The sequence below is a fragment of the Danio aesculapii genome, chromosome 22 (assembly GCF_903798145.1).
Source record: "Danio aesculapii chromosome 22, fDanAes4.1, whole genome shotgun sequence".
In the NCBI taxonomy this organism is placed as follows: domain Eukaryota; kingdom Metazoa; phylum Chordata; class Actinopteri; order Cypriniformes; family Danionidae; genus Danio; species Danio aesculapii.
In genome coordinates this window covers 13,599,632-13,625,483 of record NC_079456.1, presented here as the reverse complement: position 1 = coordinate 13,625,483, position 25,852 = coordinate 13,599,632, and the positions used below count along the sequence as shown (strand labels likewise).

General features: G+C 34.9%; 2 protein-coding genes across 2 annotated transcripts; both read left to right on the top strand.

Moving 5' to 3' along the window:
* Positions 1-1,462: 1,462 nt before the first annotated feature.
* Positions 1,463-5,539, top strand: LOC130216356 (insulin-like growth factor-binding protein complex acid labile subunit). Its single transcript, XM_056448244.1, has 2 exons — positions 1,463-1,529; positions 4,186-5,539. The coding sequence occupies exon 2, from the start codon at positions 4,207-4,209 to the stop codon at positions 5,272-5,274; it is 1,068 nt and encodes a 355-aa protein (XP_056304219.1). The 5' UTR covers positions 1,463-1,529; positions 4,186-4,206; the 3' UTR covers positions 5,275-5,539.
* Positions 5,540-7,304: 1,765 nt separating this feature from the next.
* mfsd6a (major facilitator superfamily domain containing 6a) lies at positions 7,305-24,028 on the top strand. The gene is made up of 8 exons (XM_056448125.1): positions 7,305-7,533; positions 10,997-11,988; positions 13,512-14,110; positions 16,783-16,880; positions 18,956-19,117; positions 19,209-19,307; positions 21,116-21,399; positions 23,670-24,028. Exons 2-8 carry the CDS (start codon positions 11,020-11,022, stop codon positions 23,841-23,843), a joined length of 2,385 nt encoding a protein of 794 aa, XP_056304100.1. The 5' UTR covers positions 7,305-7,533; positions 10,997-11,019; the 3' UTR covers positions 23,844-24,028.
* The last annotated feature ends 1,824 nt before the right edge of the window (positions 24,029-25,852 follow it).

Sequence of the window (25,852 nt, the reverse complement as noted above, 5' to 3'; positions counted from 1 at the left end):
CTGCCAGAACTTCATAGGGGAAAAATCTGATCGCAACAAGCAATTAGCGGCTGTCAGTGAATGTCAAACCAATGATCAAAGATCACCGATTTTAGCGTAGGATTTCAGGAATCCTATAGGATTTCACAAATTTGTCTCAGATGACAGAATCGTGGCTGAAATGAGGGCTTTAATGACCAAATTGTAGCTGAAATTGCAAAAGGTGGACTGGTCTTTAATTAGCTGGTTTTGCTTAATTAGAGTAGGAGCTAAACAAGGAGTAGGCAAGGCAAGTTTATTTATATAGCACATTTCATACACAGTGGCAATTCAAAGTGCTTTACATTAACATGAATAAAAGAAACAAGTATAAAAGAAATAAAAACAAATAATAAAAATGGTAAAAAAATTAAAATAAAATAAAATAAATAAGCATAAAAGCAGATAAAATGTGTTATAAAAGAATTAAAAAGAAGAGAAAGACATAATAGTGTGATCTGTCAGACGTAGCACAGTGCTCATTCAGTAAAGGCACAGCTAAACAGATGTGTTTTCAGTATTGATTTGAATGTGCCTAATGTTGGAGCACATCTGATCATTTCTGGAAGCTGATTCCAGCAGTGAGGGGCGTAGTAGCTGAAAGCCGATTCACCCTGCTTTGACTGAACTCTTGGAATTTCTAATCTATTTGATCCTAAAGATCTGAGTGATCTGTTGGGTTTGTATTTAGTGAGCATATCTATAATGTATTGAGGTCCTAGGCCATGTAGTGATTTATAGACCAGTAATAATACTTTAAAATCTATTTTGAATGTAACTGGGAGCCAGTGTAAAGACCTGAGGACAGGTGTGATGTGCTCTGATTTCCTGGTTCTGGTCAGAATTCTGGCCGCAGCATTCTGGATGAGCTGCAACTGTCTGACTGTCTTTTTGGGAAGGCCAGTGAGGAGGCCATTACAGTAATCCACCCTGCTGCTGATAAAAGCATGAACAAGTTTCTCTAAGTCTTCACTGGAAACAAAGCATCTAATTCTTGCAATGTTTTTGAGATGATAGTATGCTGACTGCATGAGTAGAACTGCATGTCTGTGTGCTTGTCTGTCTGGACAAGATATCAATTGTCCACCATGACACACTTTTCGAGATTATACTATTGTTGTTTATTAATCATCATGATACCCTAAAATTGTCATGACACCATCAAATGTATCATGCATGATATTTGTTGTCAAACGTCTTTTATTTTCCTATTTAGAAAACATTTACCCAATTGAGCTTCATTTCAAATGTGTGAATGTTCAAGTACTGAAAGCGTAAAATTCATAATTGCCCTCCTGAAGTGATGCAGTTTGCACCCTCTCGCTGTGTCTGTGCCCTCCGCTAACAGTGTGAAATATTAATCACTTTGCTCTTTCTCTTTTCTCTTCTCTGCCAACAGCTGCTACTGTACAATAGCATTTCCCTCCCAGTTCCAAACAGACACTGTTTCATGTACACAGACACAAACACACACCTGTGGCTGCTCCTTTGATGACAGACACCAAACTCAGGTAAGGGCGATTTATACTTACTTTTGACCATGTAAGTTGACATTATGTTTGTAGAACTGAAATAAACCCTAGAACAATGTGCTGGTAGGGTGTTTATGATAAGATCTGTGTCCAGGACGTGCGATACGCATGTCACAATATGATACATTATTAAAAAACTAACCCAATATGCCTAAGTGTGCGATCACTTTGTATTTTTAATGGATTGTACTTTGTATTTTTTGTTATGAGCATAAAGCTATGCAGAACTCTTCAGTTTATGCACATATCAAACTATCCTTGACCAGTAATTGTATAACAAGCATTGAATGCTTGTTTACTCAGCTGTCATACCGCTTATTTATAATGGAAAATATTTGAGTCGCAGCATCTAACAGCTTTACAAAACTGTGCTGGATCCACAATTCAGGATGATAACGAACACAGAGACAATATATTGGGCATCAAAAATAAACTATTTTCAATTTAAATAATATTATAATTCTTCTACACTTTTTATGTAGCATTCAGTTAAAACAACAAATCTATATAAAATGGTTTATAAAATTTTAAATACTAACAAGTTATTCACACAATGATATGGATTAGATTATATACTAATTATTATTTATATTATTATGTTTTATAGTTATATTAAAATTATTATAATTATTCTAAAATTACAAATATTACGTTGTACTTGAGTATTATTAAAATTAAACGTTTTCATACCGCTTATTTATAATGACAAATATTTGAGTCGCAGCACCTAACAACAGAGACAATAGAGACAATAGATTGTGCTTCAAAAATAAAAATAATTGTTAAATTCAAATAATTTTATAAACCTTTTTATTGTAGCATTCAGTTAAAACAACTAATCTATATAAAATGGTTTATAAAATTTTAAATACTAACAAGATATTCACACAATGATATGGATTAGATTATAAACTAATTATTATTTATATTATTATGTTTTATAGTAATAACATTTATTATAATTATTATTGTTCTAAAATTACAAATATTATGTTGTACTTTAAGTATTATTAAAATTAAACGTTTCATACCGCTTATTTATAATGAAAAATATTTGAGTCGCAGCACCTAACAACAGAGACAATAGAGACAATAGATTGAGCCTCAAAAATAAAAATAATTGTAAAATTCAAATAATTTTATAAATCTTTTTATTGTAGCATTCAGTTAAAACAACTAATCTATATAAAATGGTTAATAAAGATTAAAATACTAACAAGTTATTAACACAATGATATGGATTAGATTATAAACTAATTATTATTTATATTATTATGTTTTATAGTAATAATAACATTTATTATAATTATTATTGTTCTAAAATTACAAATATTATGTTGTACTTTAAGTATTACTAAAATTAAACGTTTCATACCGCTTATTTATAATGAAAAATATTTGAGTCGCAGCATCTAACAGCTTTACAAATCTGTGCTGGATCTGCAATTCAGCCTGATAAATCGAACAGAGACAATAGATTGAGCCTCAAAAATAAAATAATTGTTAAATTCAAATAATTTTATAAATCTTTTTATTGTAACATTCAGTTAAAACAACTAATCTATATAAAATGGTTAATAAAGATTAAAATACTAACAAATTATGCAGATAATTATATGGATTAGATTATATACAATGTACTATTTGTAATTATAATTTATAGAAATAATTAAAAAATATATATTATTATTATTATTGTTCTGATGTCCATATATTATGTTTAACTTACTTGTGTAGTAATTTATTAATTATTCAAATAAACACTTTTAATAATTAACAATTATCAAGTATTGAGAAACATTAATTATGTTCAAGTATAATTTTATTATTATTGGTTATATACAGTTGAAGTCAGAATTATTAACCTAAATTGAGTTTACAGTCATCAATTGAGTTTAAACAACTCCTCTCACATGAAAAACAGTTAAAACTTCATTTGAAATTTGTGGTTTTTAAGGATTTAACAAACTTAATATAGGTAGAAAAATTATACAATTATGTTAGCATTACCTAAAAACGCAAGTTTTATTGAATACTAGTAACTTAAAATACTGTGTGGATTATTCGAATAAATAGGTACATTTTACTTAAAAAAAAACAGGTTTGACGAACTTAAAACTACAAGTTTGGAACTACAAAATTGATAAATTTGAGTTGATTTTACTTGAAAGTGTAAGTTGAGAACATGCAAAGTCTAATAGGACAAACTAAAATAAAATGAGTTTGAAATACTCAAAAGGCTGATGCAAATAGTTGCCTCAATTTTTTTAAAACATTCACATTATTTTTACAGTGTGCCTAGTTAATCAAATTGAGCCTTTAAATTTCACACAGCTGTATAGAAGTGTCTTGAAAAATATCTAACAAAATATTATGTATTTAAAAACGAGTTGAAAAACTCTTCTCTCCGTTAAACAGAAACTGTGGAAAAAAATAAACAGGGGGGCTAATTATTCAGGGGGCTAGTAATTCTGACTTCAACTGTACAGTATGTAAAACATTATACAGAACTTCTGTCATGTCATATTTCATTGTTATTATTTTAATATAAATATATTTGTATTAAACATCTGTAATATTACATCTGTAAGCTAGTAGGTTTGACTGAGGCATGGTTTAATGCAAACCCTTTTAGTTTCTCCACAGAACCTCCAGGATGCACCTGTTCTTCGTTCTTCCCCTGGTGCTGGAGGTCCAGTCTATCTCCATGAGCCATAACTTTACCTGTGACTGTATCTGCCATGAGGGATTCAAAAGTGCTTACTGTGCCAACAGTAATATCACCCAACTGCCCATCGCTCTTCCACCGTTCACCGAAACACTTTACCTGTCCCACAACCACCTGAACACCATCCCACCACGAGCCTTCAACACCACACGAAAACTGCATGTCCTATACCTGAACGACAACAATATTAGCATGTTAGCAGACGGGGCGTTCTTGCTACTGGAAGGTCTTAGGAGGTTGGACTTGAGTCGAAATCATATATTATCCTTGAGTGAAGGGTTTTCAAAGGGTCTCGGTTCCCTTCATTGTCTTTCATTGGCTGAGAACAGATTAACCAGCGTAGACAGCAGTTATTTCTTCCACATGGACTCATTACGAAGACTCAATCTCAGCCATAACTCCATCCACACCATCCAAATGAGGGCGTTTGGGTCTGTAAGTACGCTACGCCACCTACAACTTGACTGGAACAAAATAACAGTCCTCAATAATGGTATCTTCTCCATGCTACGAAGTCTTGAAGACTTAAATTTGCATCACAACCAGATACATAGCTTGGACGTTGGGGTACTTTCACCACTGACCAGCCTTGGTAAACTAGACCTCACCAACAACAACCTCTCCACGATTCAATTCAAGACCTTCTTGAGTCTCAATACGTACAGCACTCACATAATGCTGCGAGGAAACCCCTGGCGGTGTGACTGCGATCTTCAACGAGTTTTCCAGAAGCTCTGTAACGTCAAACGGCTGTTTCTGGATGACTACGACAGCCTCACTTGCTACTCATTTAACGACGAATTTAACGGAAATCACACTGTTTTTAAAGCGGTTGAGCTCTGTGTTGCAGAGATGGTTACTGTCCTGGTCATTACAATCACTGTGGTCATCACGGTTGTGGCGGCAATTGTCATGGCGGAGAAAAAAAGGAAAAAGAAGAACAAGGAAAAGCATTGGACTGAAGTCGGCGAGGTGTCTTGTGGATCACAAGACTAAATGAATGACAAAATATACATTAATCAATAACTCAAACTCTCATTACTTAATAAGATGATGAAATCTCACATGAACTATAACTGAATGAGCTCTATGCACAGTGTTTTTCAGCCAATGTTAACCTCCGGTGAGAGCTTTATGTGACTACTTTTAATTTCATAAGGTTCTACAGGTTTTACAGCATTGATGTTGTAATGTAATTCAAATATAATCAGCTAAATAGACTTAAGCATCCGTTTGGTTGTTAAAGTGTAAAAGGAGACGAATAAACGCAGGCGTCAAATTGCATTGACAATACTGGTAAAATGAATTTCCATATTTTTAAAGACATGCCGCGGAAAACTATTATTTAATGCAGTGCTTCTTGTTTGGTCTGATACACTTTATATCATCTCAGCCAAGTGGAGATCGCTGTTTTTTTTTAAAAGAACTCAGATCTTAAACGCAGAGATTTTCTATGCTGACTCAGGCTGAAATCTTATTCAAAAGACGGCATACACTGTAAGAAATGCAGATTTCCACACAATTCATTCATGCTGTCCCAACACAAATCGATTAAGTTAACTTAACACTAGCAAATTTATGTGGATTAAACATAAAAAAATTAAGTTGTCCCAATGAAATCTCAAGAATTGTTTCAGCTCATTTTAATTAAATAGTTTGAACAAGTAAAAAACTTTATTGTGAGTGTATATACAAGGAAGAAAAACGTTAAAAGGCAATGAATTCATGTGTATATTGAATTGTTATGTGTATTTATTTAACTGTATTGTGAGCTGAATGGCAGATGCTCTGAAAATAAAATATTATCTTACCTGCACTCGTTTGAAATGGACGTAAACTTTCCACGAAGTGAAAAAGACAAACAAAAAAAAGGTGTTTCGTTTGTGAACACAAGATGGCGCTAGATAGCTGTTTTTGCGTGTTGGTGTAAAATGAAGGGCTTAGTGGTGGCAAAGTGAAACAAGTTGCAACGATAAAATTATTTCAAATCAAAGCCTTTCCCCCCAAAAAAATTATTTAAATTTTTGATATTTATATATACATGGGTTTCCTCCGGGTGCTGCAGTTTCCCCCACAGTCCAAAGACATGTGGTACAGGTGAATTGGGTAAGCTATTGTCTGTAGTGTATGATTGTGAATGACTGTGTATGGATGTTTCCCAGATGGGTTGCAGCTGGAAGGGCATCCGCTGCGTAAAACATATGCTGGATCAGTTGGCGGTTCATTCCGCTGTGACGACCCCAGATTAATAAAGAGACTAAGCCGAAAAGAAAATGAATGAATACACACACACACACACACAAATATATATATATATATATATATATATATATATATATATATATATATATATATATATATATATATATATATATATATATATATATGTGAGGGGGGAAATAATCCGATATGTAATGCTAGCTAGTCATAAAGCTTGTCGAAATAGTGCCAATCTCTACAAAAGCATGTTGCTTGAGGACTATTCTCGATTTTACTCAACAGTGCTTAGAACAATGTACAAAGCTGAAGAATCTTGTTCTTCATCTTGCAAAACAGCTACGCCCAATTCATGTGATGTAGCATAACAGTAATTGTTGAAATTGATTCAATGTTTATTATTACGATTACATTCCTAACAGAGTGTGTCATATCACAGTAGTATATGCGTTATAATGTTTTTAATCACCTTCAGGTGGTACACAGATTAAATTACACCAATTACGATACTTGACCGTTGTTTTGCTACATAGTTTTAACTATGGTTATTTAACTTAAACTTTGGTAATTCATTAATACAGTAGATCTTGTGTACAGTATCTTCATTGGTATTGTCTTTTATGGTCAAATATTCAGGAGCCCTCCTTCTCATTGAAGCGACCTACTTAATATTCGAATTACAGGTCTTTACGATTGGAAGACTGTCCATAAACGTCAGAACGTTTGAATTACTATTCAGAAGCCATGCCTTCGAAAGGGAAATATGATACTGAGCAACGTCAGCACTTCATTATTATTCATGACGTAAGCCCCAAGTCGGTTTGTGTGCAGGTGAACTCTGGATTCTCGCCACCAAACAACAGAAATGCCTTGACAGGATATGAAATAAAGGAGAAATTACATGTTTGAACTGGCAGAAACGCCAGAAACCAAAACACGGTTCGTTACGCGAAATATTAATCGGAAATGGAAGAAAACCAACTTCATTATCGAACTGTTTCAAAGTAACCGACTCACCTGGAACTGCCGAGGCTACAGGTAAATAAACAATGACTGTTTTCACTTCGCATGTGTGTGTCTGTTTAACTGTAAACATGTAACAATGTAAAATACTGAGGCTTTGTATTTTTCATCATCTCCATTTCCTGCATTTCTTGACTAAGAGATGTTTTTAAGACCGGTCTTCCTGTTTTAGTCACGTTCTCGTAAGACAAAGAAGAAAATGATTTCTAAAATTAGCTGTAAGACTAAGTACCGAATAAAGTATAAAGTCTATCTTTTGTTAAATGACCCAGCAGTTAAGGAAGTTATGATACTTCCGTAAAAGTATGACCGTTTTAGACAGGCGCGCCATAAACCTCGATGACGTCATTGTGCAATAAACATCATCATGTTATGCACCTGTAATAAATGAAAAAATATGTACCTAGTAATTAATGAATACATACTATACACTGCATGCTACTTACTTTTTGTATGCCCAGTATGAACTGATAAACATGTTAAATTGCATTATGTGAAATATTGTCATATGCCTTTTTATGTTTTTAGGGCACACATAATGGTATTGTTTTAAAATTATGATTATTTTGGAGAATGTAGTATGTTATCTGGGTATTCATACAGAATATTTGCATACTGTGAATATGCTACTTCTGTTGCTGCAATAAAACTATGCTGGACTATCAGAAAAGACATGCAAATCTATGTTAATATTATAGTTCACTCACATATAAAAATTCCTGAGGGGGGTAAGAAAAACTTTAAAATAAAGAGATTTGAATAAAGAGAATCCTTAAATAAGCTAAAAGAAACCTTAATATCAAAACACAATACAACTTAAACTGATAGTTCACCCAAAATACAATTAACTCTCTCTAAACATGTTCCAAACGTGTTTGAGATTCTGTTAAACATAAAAGAAGATACTTTGAAGAATGTTGGAAACTGGTAGTCATTGAATACGTTTACATGGACATCAGTAATTGAATTATTTGCCTTAATCGGAATAAGACAATAATATGATTAAGGTGTTTACATGAGTTGCTTTTTGAATGTTCCTTTTATGAGCCCGTTATACATGTTATAGCAGATAATACGATTACCGTCCTTGTGTCATCGCGCTTACCACGTTTCCTCCGGAGTTTCATATAATTTCAAGTGTTTCATTTTTTATTTGTCGACATTAACTGCAGTTTGACACGTCCACTTTCATTCGGGAACATTTCAAGCATGCCCCCCTTGACAAACAATATATTGGATACGAGTATGAACTGCTGGAAGAGTGTTGTTTTATTGGAATTGATCCCGCATGCCGAATGGGTGAAAAAAACCCGCGGTATTTCGCGGTGTGTGTGTCTGTGGTGCTTTACTGACTCGGTAGGTGCAGAGAATAGTGTCACCAGCCGTGTGTGTATGGAATATCCTGTCGCAAAATGCGGTGAAAATCCTACACGACGGTAATAGTTTGATTGCAGTGTTTACATGTACTGCACTTCAATAATGCGACTAAAATCGGCATACTCCACACGTCATAATCTGATTTTTATTTATTTCGATTATGACCTTAATAGGATTAAATGAATCAAAAACCGTTGATTTTATGGTAGACTCTTAATCAGATTATTGTCTTCATCGTATTAAAATCAGATAATTGGTGTCCATGTAAACGCACTCATTGACTACCGTAGTATTTTTTCTTTACTAAGGATGTCAATGACTATTTTTCAAAATATCTTCTTATGTGTTCAATAAAAGAAATAAATTCATAAGGGTGAGTAAAAAATTAGCTTTAGTTTGCATTGGGTTTTGAAAGGGAGTACATTTTTGCTCTATTTATTTTCTTTTAGAAAACATCAATTTTCTTTTTTTCCAGGATTTATTTTCAGCATTTTACCCTATTCTCATTCCTTTTAAGTCAATTATGAAATCCAAAATGACCCTATTTGTTTTTTTTTGTTGTTTTTTTATATGAAACTACTAGTGTGTATACAGCTGCACAATATATCATTTGAACATCGATATCAAAATGTGTGCGTCACATAGTCACATTGCAAGATATGCAATGTTGAGTTGGGATTATGGATAGCCAGAAACAGGTCAAAACACACAAGATTTATGGAGATACTGCAGAATTGATCCATAATAAATGTATCATCTGCGTGTGTTTTTAAGGCCTGTGACTATGTTTGCATGTTAAGAACGGTTGAAGCATTTTAGTGAGGCATAAAAGTTTAATAAAGAGTAATTTTATTCAATACATTTTTTATGACAAATTATGTACCTGAATACTGTTACTCTCTCTCCCGAAAACCATAAAGCGTGGTTTATTTCGCTTTAACATTTGATCCATTGGGTTTATTTATGATACATAGTAGTTTGTTTATTAAATGCAGTGCTTCCCACACATAAACTTTACTTGGGTGGGCCGCCCAGGTATATTTGGTGACACTTTATTTTTTTATTATCATCCTTTTTTTCCCACTTTTTTTTTTTGTTTGTATCCGCCTAATAGCCAAACATCCGCAATCGATTAACCAGTGGAAAATCTCCTCTCGCCCTACACGTTTCCTACTTCTCTTTGTATGTGCGCAGTCAACTGTCAACACTCCCAAAGACAATCTCACATGCTCTGAAGAGACCCACAGAGACGCGCCTTTTTGAGACTTAAAAATGCGTCCGTCTGGGGTTTCTAAATCTCTTAAAATGTCAGAGAATCAGCTTTTGGTTTTGTTTTCTAAGCCGTCCTATGTGTTTTTGCATGACATTTTTATTTTAAGCTTGATTTACCTTCGCTTGGCTTCATAGCTGACAGCTTGTGCACAGTGGCAAGAGCAAGAGAAACACTATATAATTAATTATTTGATTTCAATGACTCCGATTTTTAAACTTCAATCCAATGAAAATGTACGCGCCCCCCGGTTTCACAAACAAGGTTTAAGGCTAGTCAAGATTAAATTGCATGTTTGTCTCAACTCAAAATAACTTACGGTGAGATGTCTTAAAATACGTCAATTTCATTTTTGAAATATGTCTCCAGGTGCACACCAGTAGTAAATTCTTATAAGGCCATTTTTATAAATAGCTTAATTTAACTAAAAAGGCCTAACTAAATAGGCCTATTCCTGGCTTAATCTAAGCCCTGTTTGTGAAACTGGGCCAGAGTATAATAAATAAAACTAATGTATTTCTCTACATTGATTTATCAACTTTCAATACTTTTTAAGACCCCATGGATACCCTGAATAATTACATATAAATATATTTACATTTCACTCTCATACAAATCATCCCAATCAATCTAAAGTAGTAACTTTGCAAATAGTGAAACTGGTGAAATTGCATATATATCTCAATATATATAGCAAAAGAAAAACGCAATGTCAAATTTTTCCAATATCAAGCAGCTCTAGTATCCTATCTACAGATGGCATCTTATATTAATTGTAAATGTCATTTTTAAAATATTCCATACTTTTTTTATGTTCTTTGACCCAACCAGAAACATCAAGCGTCCCAGAAAAGATGGCAGACGACAGAGTGGCCATCTTAACAGAAGATGAAGAGGAGCTGAAGAGGAAACACCTTGAGCGCTTTGACCGCCTGTCACTTGAGATTCAATCACCATCTCAACCACCTGAAAATGATGTACCAAATGATACAGCGCCCACCCCATCCCCTCAACACGACATGGGCTGCTGTGAACGGTTGTTCCTACGGGTCAACCGCCACCTCCTTGTGTCAAAAGTGTTTTATTTGTTCTTCTATGCCGCCTATGGTTCCCTTCATCCCCTTCTTGCTCTGTACTACAAGCAGCTGGGGATGAATCCAACTCAAAGTGGTCTCCTAGTGGGAATCCGTTATTTCATAGAGTTCTGTAGTGCCCCTTTTTGGGGCATTGTCGCAGATCGATTCAGGAAAGGAAAGGCAGTCTTGCTGTTCTCAATGTTATGCTGGATCCTCTTCAATGCTGGGATTGGCATCGTGAAGCCACCAATTATGGCATGTAAAGAGGAGAACATCCCGACAACAACAACCAAGGTACCAACTGTCCATCCTACCCCTTCTAATGAAACATACTTCCCCAATACTAGTTCAACAAGTCAAATGAGACGACGCAGGGATCTGATTGTACAGTACCCTTGGCAAACCATCCTTTCCTCCGTTGAGTCTTCAGGCTACATCTCTGAACATCGGATCAAACGGGATTCAAACTCGAGTTTTACCCCAGCACCTGAAGAACTGGCTAACATCACACAAACTAACCAAACCAGTTCAACCACACAACCCAAGCCAAGCACATCCATCTCAACATCAACCCCCAGCAGCACAAACACAACATCTAGCAGCACTACCAAGAGTACCACAACCAACCCAAACTTGCCACCCCCTGAGTATAACATGGACCAGGTTAACGCCATTTTTCTGCTGATTCTGCTCGTCATCATCATTGGCGAGTTTTTCAGTGCTCCAGCTATTACAATTGTAGATACGGTACGTAATGCTTTTTATTCAAAATTAGCTCAGGTATAGGGTTAATTTACACATAAGTTAAAATTCTGTTATTAGCTAAACTCACCCTTGTGTTTGGATTTAATCCCTTCTGACCTTTGTTCATATTCTGAACACAAACTCCAGAGTCCAGAAAAGGAGCCAAAAAACATTTTCACATTTATCATCATCACAGTTGCTGCTGTACCATGGCTGCTGCAGGAACATTGATATTACACATTGTATCATTGGAATATCATTGCACCTGCTGTAGCCATGGTATGGCAGCAAAGTTACTTGATTATTACACTGTAATAAGAGAACAGTTCCTCGCCATATCAATCTAGAAAATAACCTTAGTCTTAGTATATAACTACTAAAGAGTCAGATGTTAAATATAAAAATTGTTAAATTCTCAATCTCTGTCCCGGAGGTGTCCTGCAGATTTTAGCTCCAACCCCAATCAGACACACCTGGGCTACCAAATTAAGCTCTTACTGGGCTTACTAGAAACATCCTTGCAAGTGTGTTGAGGCAAGCTGGAGGTAAATACTGCAGGACACTGGACCTCCAGGACTGAGTTTGAGAGCCCCTTGTCTAATGGTGCACCCTGGTCTAATCTGTGCTCCTTATGAAGGGTAATATTAGCTATATGCACCAAAAACCATCTTTTGGTTTGAGTTACTGGCTTCATGAGGAAAAGCGAGATGGTGCCGCTTGAATCACACTGAACGCCTCTGTGCTTCTAAAAACGCAAGAGGCAATGATTTGGTATGGAAAAAAGCCCAACATAAAGCATGCAGGTCTCTGGGCACAGTCACTGAGTTCCCGTGAGCAGAAACTTGCAGTGCTTTGAGCTCTTCTGATTGGTCCAATGCTGTGGGACTGATAGTGATGAGCTGCACTGAGTGAGAAAGTTGAAGATCCTGGAGGTCTGGTGTCCTGCAGATTTTAGCTCCAACCCAATTCAGACACACCTGGGCTAGCTAATCAAGCTCTTACTAGGCTTTCTAGAAACATCCTTGCAGGTGTGTTGAGGCAAGTTGAAGCTAAATTCTGCAGGAGACCGGACCTCCAGGACTGAGTTTGAGAACCCCTGGTCTTATCTGTGCTCCCGCCAGACCCGGAGATTAGCTAAAAATTAACAAATCGTAAAACTCAACTCCTTAACTCTAATGGAGTGTTCCTTTTAAAACCTGTCCGTTATGAAACAGAAGTTAATATTGGTGTCCCTGGTGAAGTTTAAATGACAAATGAAAAACAAGACTTTATTAAATATTTGTGGGTCAATATATTTTCAAACCATGTTCATTTCTGTGCAGGATTTGTAGCATCGTAGCTAGTTACTTCAGGAACAAATCTTTACTCCAAGGGTTAGGGTTAGAGCTCCCTAGGGACATAAGGAATTAATCATGAAAAAAATCTGGTAACTTATCGTAAGAAATACTCTGTAGCTTTACCTTTTTAGCTTTTAAAATCAATAGAAACTCTGAAGTAGTCTAAAATGTTGGTTTAAATTGTTGTAGGTGACACTACACTACCTGGGTCCACACCGTGACCGCTATGGCCTGCAACGTATGTGGGGATCTCTAGGCTGGGGTCTTGCTATGCTCTGCATTGGCATCTGGATTGACCACACCAGCACCAACCTTATCATTGGCAACATGGAGTGCATTATGAAAAATTACAAGAACTACCACATTGCTTTCATTGTGTTTGGCGTATTAATGGTAGTCGCTCTGATCGTGGCAACTCAGTTTAAGTTTGATGTTCAGCACCATGGTACAAATGAAGGACAAGAGGTTGGTAGCCAACAGGAAAATGTCCGACCTAGAGGTTCCCCTGGAACAGGGAGCTCGGAGACCCCAACAATTGTCCAAGCTGAGGAATTTCACTTCTGGGACTTGATGCGACTGCTGTGCGGCGTACAGTACAGCACAGTGTTATTCGTGGCCTGGTTCATGGGCTTTGGCTATGGATTTGTTTTTACTTTCCTTTACTGGCATTTACAGGACCTGACAGGAACCACAACGCTGTTTGGTATTTGCTCTGTCCTCAGTCATGTGTCGGAGCTTGCTGCTTATTTCACCAGCCATAAATTCATTGAACTGGTGGGACACATCAGGTGAGGTTCCTGTGATTCCTTGTTGCTTTGAAAAGTGGTCTCAACCTTAATTCATTGTCATTAGGTGTATTTAACTTTATGCATCACTGCACAGACAAAATTGAAGCGGTGCATGCTGTTTAGAAATTTTGTCTGACTTGAGAAGGCACTAAAGCCATGTCACAGCTGGCTGAAATGAAACCGTACTTTCAGTGTGAGAGCATGTATCTCTTCACACCTGCAGGTGGCAGTATCTGTATTTTCATTCTCAAAGTTAAACCAGAACTAGATCTTCACACATTCAAACCATAAACAAATCAGCGTTTACATACCATTTTCACTACTACTTCTCACCACAGAGAGACTCGCTCATGCAAGATGTCTGATAATTTGATAATCCATTTTGGTTTGCAAATATTTAAGACATACAACGTAATGACACTTGTTCCTTCTTGACTTGCGTTCTTTGCTTGGTTTCTTCATTTCAGTTTTTGTTCCAATGGTCTGATTCATAGCTAAGCAGCCAATCCAACGTTTTCTTTCACTGATGGCCGACACCGATTCTACATACTGAATCAGGCAAACTTCCTCCAACATTAGGGCCAACAAGAGGCAACGTGTAACACACCAAAAAAACTAGCCTGACAAACTCTCACCAATGTGGCTGATGCTGCCCATTGGCCGATTGTCAGCTTGGTGTGTCTTGGCCCAAAGGACATGCTTACATTGAGCAACATTGCCTTGTACCAAATGTAAATGTACACGGGAATGTTTGACTTGTACTGCACATACAGTTAGGTCCATAAGTATTTAGACATTAACACAATTCTACCATTTTTGGCTTTATACACCAACACAATCCAATTGTTTTTCAGCCTAATGAAGGCTTGCTTGAGTGACAGCTCTTTGGATCTCATCTTGAGAGTTGACTAACAGATTCCAAATGCAAATAGCACACTTGAAACGAACTCTGGACCTTGTATCTGCTCATTGTAATTAGGATAATGAGGGAATAACACACAACTGGCCATGGAACAGCTTAGAAGCCAATTGTCCAATTACTTTTGGACCCTTAACAAGTGGGAGGCACATTTACAATCTGTTGTATTTCCTAAACCATTCACCTGATTTGGTAAATACCCTCAAATTAAAGCAGACAGTCTGCAGTTAAAGTACATCTTATTTGTTTTATTTCAGATCTATTGTGTTGGTGTATAGAGCAAAAATGTTAGAATTGTGTCGATTTCCAAATATTAATGGACCTAACTGTAACAGATTATTACAGAGACAGCTGTCAGATCTTCTAATGGGAGTACACCCTAAGGGCTTATTCCCACATGTCTTTGCTTCTAAAATGTGAGACACAACGTTTTGGTTTGGAAAAAAAGCACAGCATCAAAAATGAGGCTATCTGGACACAGCCACTCAGCACCTGTAAACAGAAACTTGCAACCCTTACTCCACCTCCGAGCTCTTCTGATTGGTCCACTGCTGTGGAACTGACAGTGATGAGCTACACTGAGTGTGAAAGTTGATGATCTTTTAAAGTGACAAGCTGCGTAGTGCTTCAAAGGAGATTGAAACATACTTCCTTGTGTTTATATTGAAAAATAACTAAAAAGTAGCGCACTAGAAAGGAAAAATACATTCTATGTGAACGGCCCCTAAGGCATAGACAACCCTTACATGGATAAAGCAATATTAAAATTCATTACAAAAATCATGACACGGTTGCATACTGGTTGCTGTCAGTATTGCCAATCCAAGCAAGCTAATGCATAAACATTCATATCTGTTGTTCTCATTTAGCTTATCAAGCTGTTAGCTTAGCCACATGCTAACATCAAATTCTATTGAAAAGAACTGTCAGCGTTCAGATTATCAGTGCTTTTGCTTTGGGATCAAACCATCATAATAGTAATAGTCATAATAAAAAGCATCTCACTGCACCTCGTGTCTCCAGCTCATTTGATCCTGGTCTTGAATCAGTGAGCCTTTGTGCGTAGCGCTGTTCTGCGACTCTGTAGGTCTGCGCTGGGATCAGTGAGCCATTGTTTGCTCGGAAGGCCTGGTTAAAGAGCACAAAGCCTTTTTCTGTGAGCAGTGGCCCAAGTCCACAATGCATTGCACAGCAGCTACAGTGTCCACTCTCTCTTTTTACAGAGAGAACATTCATGCTCTTATTTTTCTGTAAATACATAAAACCATTTGAATGATTGACAGATCAATATAAATTCATAAGCCACCCCCAACCTCCTTTCGAGTGATGTAATTTCTTGTAAAAGGCGGTTCAAAATCTATAGTTTCCCGTTCAGCATCATTCAATATTTTATAGACTCGCTTTCAGAGATAGCCTCAATAAACTGTAACAATTTTTAGGATAAGCTATGTGGTTAAATTTTAACTAAATTTATTATTGTTCAGCAAAGAAGAGGAGTCATCATGACTTAAATAAATCTTAATAAAGCATGTTTAAAAGAGTAATAAATGAGATTTAAATGAGATTCATTACAAAAAATCTGAAGAAAAAAGCTTTTGTTATGATTTTGCATGTGTTGCAATCATGAAAATGCATTTTTATTAATAAATAATAATAAGTTTATGCTTTCAAGTGCAACTGTCCTACATTTAAACTGGATACATGTTGTTGAGATGTTTTGTAATAACTATGTGTTAATTTTCTTCTCTGGCAGAGTATTGTATATTGGCCTGGCCTGTAACACAGCACGTTACCTCTACATCTCGTATCTGGAGAACGCCTGGACCGTCCTGCCCATGGAAGTACTTCAAGGTATGAACAACCTGTCATCAAGTTCTCATTGCTAGGAAGGGAGCAAATAAAATGTGGTAAATTCAGTCGTAAAAGACAAGAGATCAAGAAGTCAGTTTGACATCAGTTTCACCACCCTTTCCTTTGGCAAAATGATGAAGAATAAAAGAGTTAATGCTATTCAAGCATAGGAATGAAGGCCTGGATCAAGTCTGTTTACATTCAGGACAGACACTGTTTTGTTTGACTTCATCTGTTTAAAGAAAATCAGCAATGTCTGTTGCAGTTTAATATTAGCCACCTGTACTTTACTGTACCGGAATTTCCAGTTTAAACATATAATTTGTTTTCAGGACAGACTTGTAAATAAACTGAAGTATATAGATGCAGACTGGAGTTCATCTTTAGCTTATTAAACAATGTGTTTTATGTATCAGCACCAGACAAAGGAATCCATTTTTTGTATACATATATATATATATATATATATATATATATATATATATATATATATATATATATATATATATATATATATATATATACATATATATATACATATATACATACATATACAGTTAAAGTCAGAATTATTAAACCCCGTTTATTTTCAAGACACTTCTATACAGCTTAAAGTGACATTTAAAGGCTTAACTAGGTTAATTAGGTTAACTAGGCAGGTTAGGGTAATTAGGCAAGTTATTGTATAACGGTGGTTTGTTCTGTAGATTACTGGAAAAAAGTAGCTTAAAGGGGCTAATTATTTTGACCTTAAAATGGGTTTTAAAAAATTAAAAACTGCTTTTATTCTAGCCGAAATAAAACAAATAAGACTTTCTCAAGAAGAAAAATATTATCAGATATACTGTGAAAATTTCCCTGCTCAGTTAAACATCATTTGGGAAATATTTAAAAAAGAAAAAAAAAAATCAAAGGGGGGCTAATAATTCTGATTTCAAATGTATGTAATTTTTTTTGTTGTTTGTTTGTTTGTTTTTAACATCTTTACTAGTTTCCAGTTTTTCAGGCTTTTCTTAGTGTTCAAGTTCTGTTGTTTTATTTGGTTTGTTTTATTGTTGTTGGTTTCTTGTTTGTTTGTTGTTAATAACTTTGTTTTTTATACTGGTGTACTTGTGTTTCTAATAGTTTTATTTCCTTGGTTTTACTTTATTTTTTATTTTTCATCACTCAGATGCTGTTTGGGTTTGACAAAGCAATACAGCTGATTTATTTATCCTTTTGTTTATATCAGTATTAGAAACATTGTTAAATAAGACCACATAGATGAAAATAGTCAACACAATCTCACTGCAATTCATAACGTTTTAATTTAGAGACAAAGTTTTTTATTAATTTGTACAATATCATTCGTACATTTTACGATTTTATCATCCTCCAATGGGGGGTTGGGCTAGGGGTGGGGTTTGGGGAAATGCATCTTTAAAAAAAAAAAAAAAAACATTTTAAGAAAAATAATTTTATAAGAATTATTATTTTTTGACTCATATATATATATATATATATATATATATATATATATATATATATATATATATATATATATATATATATATATATATATAAAATTCATATATTTTTTTTCTTTTTTAAATATTTCCCAAATGATGTTTAACAAAGCAAAATATCTAGTCAAATATTATTTACTGGCACATCATGGCAAAGATAAAATAAATCAGTTATTAGAAATAAGTTATTAAAACTATTATGTTTAGAAATGTGTTGAAAAAACCTTCTCTCCATTAAACAGAAATTGGGGGAAAAAAATAAACAGGGAGGCTCATAATTCTGACTTCAACTGTATGTAAGTATGTATTATGTATATGTATATATATATATATATATATATATATATATATATATATATATATATATATATATATATATTTATATATATTTATATATATAGTTACGTCTCCTCATGAGCTCGGGCCAAAATAGTCGCAAATATCTTTGTCCTTTTAATAATGTATAAAACGTACTTTTCTAGTGTAATAATTATCACGAGCATGGAGTGATACATTTTCAAAAATAATATTAGTTTGTGTAATAACACACTGCATTGTGTACTTGTGCAGGCATAACGCATGCGTCAGTCTGGGCAGCATGTATCTCATATCTGAGCGCAGCTGTACCTCCTCCACTTCGGACATCGGCTCAGGGTATCCTGCAGGGGCTCCATCTGGGCCTGGGCAGAGGCTGCGGAGCGATGGTCGGCGGGATATTTGTTAATTACTTTGGTATTAATGCTAACTTTTCTTAAATGATTTTATTGCATTACTAATGCCAGCATGTACTCTGTATAAACTAGAGGATGTCTTATTTTTCCAGGCGTTGCTGAAACGTTCAGGGGAATTGGAATGGCCTCGCTTGTTATTTTACTCATCTTTTCATTTATTATGTACATCACTGGCCAGAATGAGAAGAAAGGTGAGCAACACATTTATTGTCACTCATTGGTTCATTTTCCATCGGCTTAGTCCCTTTGTTTATCAGGGGTTGCCACAGCAGAATGAACCGCCAACTTATCCACACTTATACACTATGGCCAATTTAGTTTATTAAATCCAGCCGGGGCTCAAACCAGCGACCTTCGACCCTTAAGGCGACAGTGCTAACCACCGAGCCACCGTGCTGCCCACATTCATATTCATAGATTATTATTCTTCAGTAACATCTGATTTTATTTGAAGTTGTCATTTCAGATCATTAGTATTTTGTGGCCTTGAACATCTAATACACATGTACATGAGAAAACACTGTTGATGTGCAAATGAACAGCCAAAATGCTTGCGTTTTCAGTTTTTAATGTTGTGTAAACAGCCCTCAGTTTTTTTTAATGACACCTGAGCTTTCTGTCCATTATCTAGGTCAGTGTTTCTCAACCACATTCTTGCAAGACCACCAGCACTACATGATTTGGATGTCTCCTTTATCTGTCACATCCATTACAGGTCATTCAGTCTCTGCTAGTAAGCTGATGATCTGAATCAGGTGTTAAATTAAGGAGACATGGAATATGTGCAGGGCTGGTGTTCCTCTAGAAACGTGGTTGAGAAACACTGGTCTACAGTAGGTAAACATTCCTCGAAAAGCTTAAAAAGATGTCATTATAAAGTGAGAAAACTTCATTAAAAATATCTTTATTAATATTTTGAAAATCTCATGGCTTTGGAAGGACCGTTTTCATTTTAGGCTAACTATCTCTTTTGAAAAATATTGAACAAGTGTGCTTTCAGTTGATCCTTTTAACCCCATACTTTAAAAAGCCTAAAAAGATGTCACAAAATAAGGTTTAAAGATCTCGTTGCTTTTTGGAAGGACAATATTCATTTTAGACAAACTATCTCTTTATTTATTTCAAGTTTTTATTGCAAATAGATGCACAACATTAGTAGACATTTGTCACTTTTCCAGCTTTTCCAGTTTAAATTTGCTAATCAGGGATAAAAGAGGAAACACACATGACTGTAACAGAATGACATGTATCCCTCATTTATACCAAAGCTATTTACAGAAGAAATGGGGTGTGGAAGCGATATTTACAGTCAAAATAAATCTTTTTTAGTTTTATAGCAAACAGAAATTTGGTTGAATGGGAGTAACATACTCAGTTCATTTGGACCAAAAGTCAACAAATTGTATCTTTTTGGTTATGCCCACAGTATGACATTTTCTCCATAATGATTATGTTTTTCAAAATGTCAATCCAAACCTGCATTTGTGGAGAATTAGGTTTATACCAGCAACTAGTAATAGCTTTATTTTAATTGAAGCATGTTTAACAGAGCAAGGAATTTTTCACAGTATTTCCTATAATATTTTTTCTTATTTGTTATATTTCGACTACAATATTAGCAGTTTTATTTTTATTTTATTTAAACCATTTTAAGGTCAGTTTTGTTTGATTGTCTACAGAACAAACCACTGTAACTTGCCTAATTAACCTAGTTTAGGCTTTAAATGTCACTTTAAGCTGAATACTAGTATCTTGAAAAATATCTTGTAAAATATAATTTACTGTCATCATGGCAAAGATAAAAGAAGTCAGTTATTAGAAATTAGTCATTACAAATATTATGTTTATAAATGTGTTCCAGTTAAACAGAAATCAGGGAAAAAATATACAGGGGGGCTAATAATTCTGACTTCAACTGTATATTTGTTATCTATCTATATAGCTATCTCTTTAAAAAATGTTGAATGTGTGCTTCCATTTTATATTTTGAACCCTACAGAAGACAAGATGCTAGCAGAAAACATCCCTATCCCGTCCAGCCCTGTTCCCATCGCGACCATCGACCTGGTTCAGAACACAGCGGACGTGGCGACACCCGCTCGACCCGAACCCAAACTACCAGCCCGCAAAACTCAACACCAGGAGGAGCAGGAGGATCTGAATAAACCTGCCTGGGTCCCGTCCGGCTCTCCATGGGTTTCAGTTGCTCTCCTGGTTTACCAGATCAGAGAGATGGTGCTTTTGGCAAAAGCACAGCCCACTGTTGAGGTCCAGCCACTGCAGGTACAACAGAGCATGACAATCACTTATACGAATATCAGTTCAAAAAATGATTCATGGTTTCTCTTTTTCATGCATTCCATGGCAGAAAGGTGAGAATGCATAGATTTAGTTACATTGTTTTAACGAGTATTCCAACTCCAGGGTGTCCGTGAGGTTTAAAAACTAAATTTTAGGCCTTAAAATGTAGGCATGGGCCAGTAGAAGATTCTGACGGTATAACCTTGGATAAAAATATCACGGTTTCACAATATCACGGTATTGTAATTACTGCCCTAAAATATATTCTTTTTAAATGTCTGGATAAAAAACAAAACCTTTTTTTCCCCTTTGAAAACAATATATTTTATTTTTTAAAGAATAAATATGAAGTTTATTTTTGAAACTGTAAATATGTCAAGTTGAATAATTCAAATGAATCATTGACTTCTGCTGTCTTCATAAGTTTCAAAAACACTGATTTCTGTCCAATTTAAAATGGCATCTTTGGGGTTTTTTTCTGCTGGAGATACTGTTGTCCTAAAAAAGCAAACAAAAAAAGTAAATAAAAAATCTTACACATACCTTAGAAATGGTATTACAGAAAATTTTGGCGGTTTTAAAACCTTGACTTTTCCAAATTGCGGTATATCTTGAAAACGGTTATCGTCCGATGCCTATTAAAAAGTCTTACAGTTACAGAAATATTGTGTTGTAGGTCCTAAATCATTTTAAACAGGTCTTAAAATGCCTGTATTCATGTAAAGGCCAGTTCACACCGGGACTCTTTTTGCTCACATTTTTTGTGGACGTTTAATGCTTCATGACTAAACAAAGGGTGCCAATGTGATCGTGCACACCAACACGCAAAACGGCAGGCATAAAAGCGTCATTTTTAAAGAAACACTTCATGCTTGTTTTTATTTGTTTGTTTGTTTTGACACGCCACATCAAAAACTTTACCACCAATCAGATTGGCACTTTTGTTCACGTGCTCGAAGCTGCTGAAGTTACAGTAAACACCACTTGAAGGCGCTTAAGTGGAAAACAGTCGAAGTGATCCTAGTTTCATTTTCATTCAATGAAGAAGGTGATGGTTGCTTGATTGGATATGGTTGCGGCCGGAAGTTAACGAGAATTATTATATTATTTATTCAATTTCCCATTTTTTGTATTTAATTAACGTCTACACTCACCCCAATCGTCACAGTCAAGTAAAAACAGTAGTTGTACCGATTATTATTTATGCTATCAATTAAATTACCCAATAAACTGTATTTTTAACGTAACCCCTAAACCCATAAACGTGAGCGAAAAGCATCCTGGTGAGATCCAAATCAAACCAGCACTCATCCAGTCACCATCATTCCATCTCAATAGAACTTTTAAAAGTTCATGTGTTTAACACCAACATGATTTAATTGTCTTCCTTACAATAGGATTTGTTTAAAAGTTCATGATGTATTCATGGTGGAGACACTGGCCTGGACAGACTGTTGTGCATACATCTCGTTTAGTACAGTTTTTAAAAGTTGTCTATTTTTGTTTACAACTAGACTTTGCTTGTTTTGACACATAATTTAAAATATGTGGTTAAGAAATAACTATATTTTTTGATGACGCAAGTAAAAATCCATAGTGTTTAGCCCTGTATAAATCTAAAATTTCATTCATAATGGTCTTAAAGTCTTAAATTTGACCAGCTGACCTCCTGATTTTTGTTTAGCAATTTACAACCTCATATAATATCAAGTACGACTTTTTGGGTCTCATCAAGGCTCCATTTATTTGATCCAAATCAGCAATATTGTGATATTATATGAAATATTTTTGTGTTATTTATTTTTGGTGATGCAAAGCACATTTAATTTGCTCTTGAAAAGGTAAAATAACTGTAAAATAAAAATCTATTAAATAATCATTAATAACTAAACTAAAATAAAAACAATTTGCACAAAAACCCAAAATACGCAAGAGAGAATATTTTATTTTAGTTTTTTGTACAGACATTGTCTCAATTTATTTATTTCTGTCTTTGCTTTGGGTTTTTTATTTAATAGGGATAATGAGGGAAAGAAATACATTTAATAAATGTATAATGTATAATTTAAAAAGTAATAAATGTATTAAAAATAATATAAAATGTCTTCAATCAAACGTTTACACAAACTTTCTGAACTAGAAACCAGTTGTCAACTGAATTACTCAGCATCTGGAAGATCTAAAATCTGCAAACATTGTCACGTTACTGAGATGCTAATTAAATGTGCTAACCTGATTATTCTTCTAACCAGGATACAGATGAGGTCCGCTCGGACTCTCAAGAAGACCAATCACCTCCCGTCTTTAGCGACACCATGCAGAGTGAAAACACTCCCAGTGGCCTTCAGGACCACCCCGGCTCACCCACTGCACAACTGAACGTCCCAACACGGGAAACACAGCCTCCATCACAACCTATCAGCTGACACCAAAAACAAAACTGACCCGGTAACCACCGACTGCATTTTATCTAGACTTTTTACAAATCTACATTGGAAAAACACAGGAACGGGAAACTTTTTAATGGCCTTTGTAGGATTTTTAACTTATTTCCAGGTGTTTTGCACACAAAAAAATATTATAATAAAGCCTGGTGGGTTTTAAAGTGTAATGTGTGGCTGTTTTTACTTGCGTCCACCTCTAGAGGGCAGCAGAGACAAACACATCCTATAATAAGGAGAAATTGTTCTCTTTGTGAAAATCTAAATTTAGGAAGAGTTAAATAGGTGAAACCTTGTTATTATTTACACTTGCCTAACATCTTCGTCATTGTAAATTACATGGATTTTGCTTTCACACTTTTACCTTTGACTTGTAGTGTAGGTGTGAACGATTTTAAAAGGGGATTTTCTTTTATTGAGATTAAAGAAACTAGCATTAGATTAGATCACATTTTAATTATCAGAGGTCAGTTATGTCCTGTTATCAAGCAAAGCAGACCATACAGCTCTGCTTGTTGTATATACAGAGGTTTCCTGGTAATAAGATCAGATCAGAGTTGTTTGTCTACTATGTGCGAGAATTATTATTATGATTATCATTCCCAGAATTCATCTCTTTCAGTGGAATCAAACACCTTATTTGCAGCGCACACCCACTCACAGCACAGATTTCATCTCCGGTGGGATTAGCTGTCACTAGCGCAATATGCCCTCAGACGACGCTCTGCCAAGTGTCGGAAATCAGCTCAATGCAACTTATAATATCAGGATGTTTGAGCGAGACTAAAACGTAAAGATGTTTGACAACAAAATGCTTGTTTGCTTCTGAGCAGTTCGGTTTTGGTGATTTTAATTCATTGGTTCTTTTTGCTCTTGCTCATTTTTTTAACACTGTTTTTTGATTGTTTTGCTTTTTTTGTTCCTTTTTATTTATTTTCTTTCTGTTTCTTTATTTTGTTTGTTTTTGTCATTTATTCAGTTTTGTTTAATGTTTGTTTATTTTGAGGGGTATTTTGAAGGTTTTATTTATTTATTTATTTTACTTTGTTTAATTTTGGTGTTTTTATTTATGATTTGATAGTCATTGTCTGTTTTTTACTTTTTTATTCTTTTTTTATTAGTTTTTGTTTCATGTTTGTTTTTGTTCATCTTTCTATCAGTTTTTCCTAAATGTTTATTTGTTTTACAGGGCTTTTCGGTCAGCTTAGTTTCATGTATTTTTGTTTCATGTTGCATTTTGTTTGTTTATGTTTTGTCTCTCTTGTACAGTTTTGTTGTATTTTTTTGTTTTATTTACTTTTTTGCCTTTTTTGTTTAGTTTGTTTTTGGTTAGGAGGTCTTTTTTTGTTAATTTTCCTATTTACTGTTTTTAGTTCATTCATTCATTCATTCATTCATTCAATTTCTTTTTGGCTTAGTCCCTTTATTCATCAGGGGTCGCCAGAGCGGAATGAACCACCAACTTTTCCAGCATATATTTTACACAGAGGATGCCCTTCCAGCTGCAACCCAGTACTGGGAAACACACATACATTACTGACAATTTAGCTTGCCCAATTCACCTATAGCGCATGTCTTTGGACAATGGTGGAAACCGGAGAACCTGAAGAAAATGGGGAGAACATGCAAACTCCACACAGACAGCACCTCTCACTGCGCCACTGCATATATACTTTAAAGGAGAGAAGATTTTTTCAACACATTTCTAAACATAATAACTGATTTATTTTATCTTTGTCATGATGACAGTAAAGAATATTTGACTAGATATTTTTCAAGACACTTCTATACAGCTTAAAGTGACATTTAAAGGCTTAACTAGGTTAATTAGGTTAACTAGGCAGGTTAGGGTAATCAGTTAAGTTATTGTATAACGATGGTTTGTTCTGTAGACTATATATAGTTTATAGGGGCTAATAATTTTGACCTTAAAATGTTATTTAAAAAATTATTTTTAAAAAACAGTTGTTTTTTTTCAAGCCGAAAAAAATATT